Source organism: Microplitis mediator, chromosome 7 (assembly GCF_029852145.1).
Source record: "Microplitis mediator isolate UGA2020A chromosome 7, iyMicMedi2.1, whole genome shotgun sequence".
Classification (NCBI taxonomy): domain Eukaryota; kingdom Metazoa; phylum Arthropoda; class Insecta; order Hymenoptera; family Braconidae; genus Microplitis; species Microplitis mediator.
The window spans coordinates 17,211,365-17,218,951 of NC_079975.1; the positions used below are offsets into that span (position 1 = coordinate 17,211,365).

A 7,587-nucleotide genomic window follows, 5' to 3' on the forward strand; every position below is an offset into this window, starting at 1 on the left:
ATGTAGGAGGGGGGGGGTAAATGTCCCCCCTAAAAATTTGTATGCCTCGAAATATTTGGGGGCAAAATGGGCCCCCAATATTTTTAACATGAAAAGTGTTTGGGGTGAGGCGGGGAGGGGCAAAGTGGGCCACTAAGGCAAAATGGCCATTGAGTTTTGTTGGGGGCCTGTTTTACCCAACGTTTCAGGATTTATCAATTTTGATAGACACAGCAAATTAACACCGAAAACTTAGCAGAAGGAAAAAAAAGTGACACAAGCTGAAAAATTCACATTATAAAAATTTTTAGAGGGGGGCCCATTTTGCCCCACACTTTTTTATTTTTAATGGACAGAACAAATTAAGGTCAAATACTTGGCAAGGGAGTAAAACAAAGTAAAACAAGTAAAAAAACTAAGGATTTGAAAACTTTGTTCTTAAAGGGCCCATTTTGCACATAGATATTTTTAAGCCGGATTAATCAAATTAATGGTTCGTTTTAACGCGAATTTTTGAAAAGATTAACAAATCTCATCCTTTTATGATTTTTGTAACACAAGAATTTTTCCTATATTAACATAGGAACTTTTCCTACGTAGTATAGGAAAAATTCCAATGTAACATAGTATTTTTTCCTATATTTCTATAGGGAATTTCCCTATGTTTACATCGGAAAAATTCCTATGTGCACATAGGAATAGTTACTATGCCAACGTAGGAAAAATTACTGTTTTTTTGTCTCCGTGTATGACCGTTTTGCCGTAAATTGCGAAAAATACTATTTTTTCTTAAGAATTCAGGGACGTATTTGGGTCAGAATATATGAGTTGAAGTACGAATAATGCAAGTGTTATGTTTCCATCAAATTAATTAATTAAATAAATATAATTTATTTAATAATAATTTTTAATGAATTAATTTGAATCGTTTGAACGGAAATATCGCTGATAAGCATTTTTAGAACGTCAACGCAGTCCATCCGTAGACACAACAAAGTTTATACGTAGATGAGAATTCGACTGCCTCGACTTTTATAATAATAAAAATAATTTTAATCAATACTGTGAAATTTTCAGTATGTAACAGTGGTGCGGTGACCAGGATCCGAAATTATAGATTAAACAATAATAAAAATATTTAAAAATACTGAAGATTTTCAGTATGTAACACAAAAGCACTTCTGAAGAGTAACTGATTATCTTCAAATTGCGCCTATGTTGAGTCTTGTATCGCTAAATGCTGCCAAGCTATAGAAAATTGAAAAAAAATCCCAAACTTCCCATATATTTTAAATGAAAAAACTTCAAAATCTAAATAAAAGTACTAAGAGTACCATTAAGGGCTAAAAATTTCAGGGAATTATGTTATCGATGTACATTCATCTGTTAATGTAGGAGTGAAAATAAAATGTGTTCGTTCAAAACGAGTCACATATATATGAGTGAATATTTATTGATACACGCTTTGCTTGTTTACGTAATTCCTTAGTAGCAATGAAATACAGAAATGATTCATTCGATTGCAATGACTTCCTCATCATGATAATCGAAACTAGAGATGAGAAATTATGTGCGTGAATGTGAAGAAATATTTATAATTAATTAATCAATGGTCATTCAATCGTAAATGTTGGCATTGAATGATTGCAATTCTTGAAATAGCAGTAAAATTTTCCTTGTCATAAAAGAATAGTTTTTATAATATTTTTCGGTATTTCAAAAAAAAAAAAAAACCGTCAATGTTTAAATTCGGATGATACATTAGTATTTTACATTGAAGATTTGTCACATGTGTTGAAGGTATCTTCAAATTTGAAAAACGATCCACCCTGTTGGCCAGCTCAATAACTACTTCCGAGTCAAAATAAACAAGTAATTTAATCCCTTGCGATCTCAAAACTACTCTGGAACCAGAATCAGAATGGAACCATATTGAGTCCAGCGTGTTTCCAGAGTGGTTTTGTGCCCTATTTAAGAGTGAAACTAAACTGAAACCGGAGCATATCCAAAGTATTCCAAGAGTGTATACAGAGTGATTCAAGAGTATATATTCAGAGTGAATCCAGAACAAATTCTGAGCAAATCCAATGTAAGTCCAGAATGAAACGAGAGTAAGTCGTTTTAGTAATTTATTTCGTTTCAGAATATGTTCAAATATATAAAAATATTAATTTAGTTAAAGCCGTAAGATGGACGGTGGAGTTTAGGTACATCAAGGTCATATAACTTGGCAGTGATTTGGGGTAAATTTTTTAGAAAATTCATTTTGGATCATTGCTCGAAAGTTGTTTCGTTTCAGAATATGTTCAAACATATTAAAATATTGATTTTTTTTTCTCCAGACTTAGGTAAATTTTTTTTTTTCATGATACCAGCATCTCGCCTGCAACTCGGGCAGCCAACCTCACCCTAGTCTGAAATCGTCTTGTTTCGTCCCTTGTCACACAATATGCTATTTTAAACCTCTTTGAAATGTTATCTGTTAGATAGCGTTTCAAAGAGCTCTTAGATATCGGTAGATAGCACATAAGAAATGTTTCTAAAAACTTTATAATAACTTTCAGATATTTATTTTTGATACAAAAAAAAAAAAACTTCAACTCTTAGAGATCTATAAGATATTATTTTGCTAAACGGGTAATGATTTTCAAAATTAATTATCTTCAATACTTATATTTTTTCTTAAATAAAATATATGATCTTTAAAAGTGGGCCTGGCTACAGTACATAGGAGCTCGGTAGCTTGCATACATGTAAGTTTGAACGTGTACTTGGCCCGATACTACTGGAAGTAAATATCGTGCCTCTGAATAACACCGAAAACAATGAAATTTTTGCCCCTTACTAGTGGTTTCAAGGTTAATTCCAGACTTCGGTAATGGCCTCGTACTTTTTTGTTTACTTTCGAACTGCCATTGAAAATCTTATTCAAAAAATTAAACTTAATATAACAATTACAACTTAATTTCGAAAAAGCCCTTTCTTTAAAAACTTTCCGTTACTTGAATTTTTTCCTCAACAGATATTAACTGAATCAATATCAATTTAAAGAATCATATGACTATTTTTTTTATGGTCAGATCAACTTACACATAAAATATTATTGCTAAATAATGCAATTACTGATTTATTTGTGAAAATGTCAATTTAATTGCTGTTTTCAACATTAAGTTATATAAAGTACTTTAAATTCAAATAAATGTTGATTATTTAATAGATATTTTATATTTATTTATTCATTTTTTGTCGTTATTTGAGTCTTTTTCTTTATCTTGACTTTTGTCTTTATTTTGCTGCAAGGAATTAACTGCTTGACGTACAGCTTCTGATTGAGGATCAACACCAGGAAGACTTTCCAAAACTGTTTGCAGAAAAGCAGGATCAGACATAACGGCGACATAATCATCTTCTACTTCCATGGCTTCTTCTTTTTCTGGCTCCAAGTCTTCTACAAAAAGCCAAAAAATTTTATTCCAAGATTTTACTAAAAATACTCTTTCCTAATTTTTTGAGATAATAAGTCTATATATATTATACTAGGCCAAAAAAGTCGACTATTTTTTTTTCAACGATACTATAAAAATATTATTTATGACAAAAAAAAATGATTGTGAAAATTTGAGCCCTTAATATTGATATTAAGAGGTGTATCATCGCTATTTTTGATTTTTTTTTTTTAATGAGCGGGTTTTTGTTTCTTAACTCTCAAACAATCGAGATAAACAAAATAGACTTGAATACATTTCTTGTAGGAAATTGAATGCTCTACAAAAAGGTCTGATTAAAATTTTTTGTCAGATGAACCATTCCCTTATAATAATGCCTTAAACATTGGTATGATTTTACAATTTGATTGTTCAACTTTGAAATTTTGTAATTAATGTAAAAATGAGTTTCCAAAAAAAAGCCAATAAACATTCTCAAAGGAAATTGAATGCTCTACAAAAAAAGTCTCTTAACAATTTTTGCTAAATTCACTCCTTTAAAAGTTATTAAAGGTTATTGAAGTCGTTTTGACTCAACTTCAACAATATATCGATTACTGGAGATTACTAAAAAATAATTATAAAATTTTATACGTACGTTGATCTTGCATAGACATTTGCATTGCGAAAGCAATCTGCTCTTCTTCTGACATTCGAGCGAAATCTGGAACATGGCTTGAAGTAGGAACAGTCTCTGGTGCACTTGTAATTTCATCAGCACCTTCAAGAGACATAGCCAATGCACGCTTAAGCATAACTTCTTCATTTGGTGTTTCTGTGACGGTTTCGGGCTTAATTTCACTCTCTGCAACTTGTGCATGACGAGCTTCTTCTTCTTGCCGCTGTCTTTGTTCTTCCATAGAAACTCGCAAAGCCTAAATACATTATGCAATATTTAAAATATTTTTAATTTTCTGTACAAGCATAATATCTTACCAATGCTAGTTCTGGATCTTCATTAGGATCTACACCAAATTCAAATGCATTTCCACTCATTCCAGGACCACCCATGCCATCTTCTCCTTGAATTATTGGAGACGATATTAAAGCATCTGATAGATGTGGGCCAGGAGGCACAGTTACAAGATGGCTTCCAGTACCATCTTTACCATTAAGAGCGTTTATGAATGATGTTAAAACATCATTATTTACAGCTTCCTCACCAAAACTGATAATATCGACATTAACTTTTTCTTTCTTTAACCGTTTGGCTAATTTAACAAGTTCTTTTTCATCAAATAGAATAGGACTTCCTATAAAAGCTACAATTCTCATTTTATGATTTTTTCCTTGACGGTGCTTAAGCGCCAACTGTAAGAAAAAAAAAAAAAAAAACATGGAAGAAATTTTTTTTTATAAAAATTCTGAATTTTCTTAGTTGAAAAAATTGTTGTTCTAATAATAAAATAAATTTATGAGAAAAGTCACTCTTCACAAACTTGTAAATTTAAGGTTAATTTTCCAGATTAGTTATTATTAAAAAAAAATATGTCATCCGGCAGCCGGAATGAAAGTAGATTCCCACAATAAAAAACTACTTCCTTAAACAAAGAAAATTTTCTTGGGCTACGAAATTTTTTTTCGGTTTGAGAACGTTTTTTTCTCAACTCAATAAATTTTTTTATTAGCTGGAAATTTCTACTATTGAGTGGAACACAAACTAACATAAAAATAGTATATTGTGTGACAAGGGATGAAACGAGACGATTTCAGACTAGGGGGAGGTTGGCTGCCATCACGGGTAATTGTGAGTAAAAATCAATTTGATTGATTTTTACTCACCGAAGGAGTAAAATTTCATAATTCGAAAGTAAAAAGTCGTAGTGGCCCAAGATTACTCGATTGAGAGTAATTTTTAGAATAAACGACATGGCAATATTCATGCAAAAATTATTTTCGTGTACAAAATCGTTATTTGCATTTTTACTGTACATTTCGTTATTTAGTGAATATCAACTAGAAACCCAAATTATTATTAAAAATGATTTTCAGAACCAATACATGAAAAACAATCAGAGTCTGAGTCAAATTACGAAGGAGACTTTTAAAGAGTATTAAATAACCTACAAAATCCCGCAAACGGCGACCCGATAACTTTAAATGCAGCTGAGCTATAGAGAATTGAAAGAAAAATCCCAACTTTCCCAAGTATTTCGAATGGGAAATTTTCAGAATCAAATGTAAAGTACTTGGAATTAAAATTAAGAGCTAAAACTATCAGGAAATTTTTTTTTTAGGTCTACACAATATTTTAAAGTGGATGTGAAAAAAAAAATAGTTGTTTCAAACAGATCACCCTAATAAGTATGTAGACACTGGAGACACCACGGCATTTGCTATATAGCAACATAGCATAAAGTTTTAGTTCGACAATAAAACTCGGTATTGCTGTGGGAAGTATATCGGGTTTTTTTGCAGTAAAAATATGTTTACTTACTGTACGAAAACTAAACCAATAATACTTTGGATTCTGGGAGGAAACATACTTTTTTTTTCAGTGTAGTCGTTTAAAAAACGTTTAAGCTTTTAAACTAGTGTATAAAATAGGCAAAAAATTAAAATACAAGAGATTATCTCTAGAACATGTTAAATATAATTAAAAACACGAAAAAAATAATGTTTTGACCGTTTGTTGTAACTGTCCCATTAACCAACTTGCCGTTTTCAAAAATGATTTCAATATTGTTTAAATCGAAATGAAGAATTTCCATTACAAGAAAATTTCTTATCAATTTGAAGCGCTAATAAGCAGAGTAAAATTAGTTTAATATCGTACGACAGGTGATTTAGATTCAGAATTTATTTTCGTATTTAAAATATTAGAAGATCGACGTGGGAATATACGGCACTAATACAAGGAAATCAAATAAAAATATTAAAATCAATTTTAAAATAAATTCGGCCCGATTATTCATCTCTGATTTACATCTGAATCAAAATTATAGTTTATATATACTTATATATGTAATATTTACATGAGCGATCCTGATGCCAGTTATTAAATTGAGGTTGCCATTAGGTTGAACCTGATGTAGTTTTGATAGAATTCGCCCTACATCGCTTGTTAAAGTAGCGAGTACTTCCACACTGTAGGAAAATATTTTGTTATAAATTTCAAATGAAAAATGTTTGTTCTATATTTAAATTCAAAATTACATACTTTGCAAGCGTGATCAAACCCACATTATTTTCTGGATTTGCACGAGTCTTTGAATGACATACTAAATTAACAGCATCTTGTTGAGCTTGAAGCCGAGTTGGTAAAAAATCTCCATTTCTCATATAGTCACTGTTGTCGACACTAAAAAACAAAAAATAGTCGATTTTTTTTAATCAGTCACATATATACGTATATTTGTGTGTGTGTGTGTGTGTGTGTGTGTGTGTGTGTGTGTGTGTGTGTGTGTGTGTGTGTGTGTGTGTGTGTGTGTGTGTGTGTGTGTGTGTGTGTGTGTGTGTGTGTGTAGATAATCCTTTCAATTCATGATACGGAAACTAGCCGACGTCTAATCGTTTTAAGATTATTTTCAAAATGATAAATTATAAAAAAAAAATATTTTGAAAAATTGCACCGAAATTTTTTTTAGTTTTTTCAATGTGCATGTTTTTAGTTTTATTTTTTGATTTGTGGTTGAAGTTGAGAGAAAAATCCAAAAATCGTTGATTGTCTGTCAATTTCAGGATCATTTTGATTCGCCCAACTACAATTTGGAATTGAATTCATAATTCTGAAAAAATCTTTAAAACAATAAAGTTTCAAGAAATAAAACTAACACAACTTCCATAATCATACAAGTTCAACTTTGCAGTGTCACTCACGATAAAATTTAAATGTTAACCATAACAATAACGTATTCAATAAAATTACTATCACAGTGATTTTTAATTTTATAAATATCGATGAATTTAAATAAATAATTAATAATAAAGCTAAACATAAAACTAAATCATTTGAAATTTACCATATCATTGTACTTTCAAGCACCATTTTGGAATCTTGTTTTTTGACACTATGCAATACTTTGCCGTGAAGAACAGAAGTGTAATGAATAGAAAAAAAACTCCAAAGGACCAGACACAACTACTGCATGAGCTATAACAAAGCACTGAAAGTAAGTCAGGT

The 7,587-nt window shown here is 30.7% G+C and overlaps 1 protein-coding gene across 1 annotated transcript; it reads right to left on the bottom strand.

The window, feature by feature from the left end:
* Positions 1–3,105: 3,105 nt before the first annotated feature.
* LOC130671303 (26S proteasome non-ATPase regulatory subunit 4) lies at positions 3,106–7,587 on the bottom strand. Its single transcript, XM_057475105.1, has 6 exons — positions 7,427–7,587; positions 6,625–6,765; positions 6,440–6,551; positions 4,401–4,775; positions 4,063–4,339; positions 3,106–3,427 (listed from the first exon to the last, which is right to left on the bottom strand). Exons 1-6 carry the CDS (start codon positions 7,450–7,452, stop codon positions 3,216–3,218), a joined length of 1,143 nt encoding a protein of 380 aa, XP_057331088.1. The 5' UTR covers positions 7,453–7,587; the 3' UTR covers positions 3,106–3,215.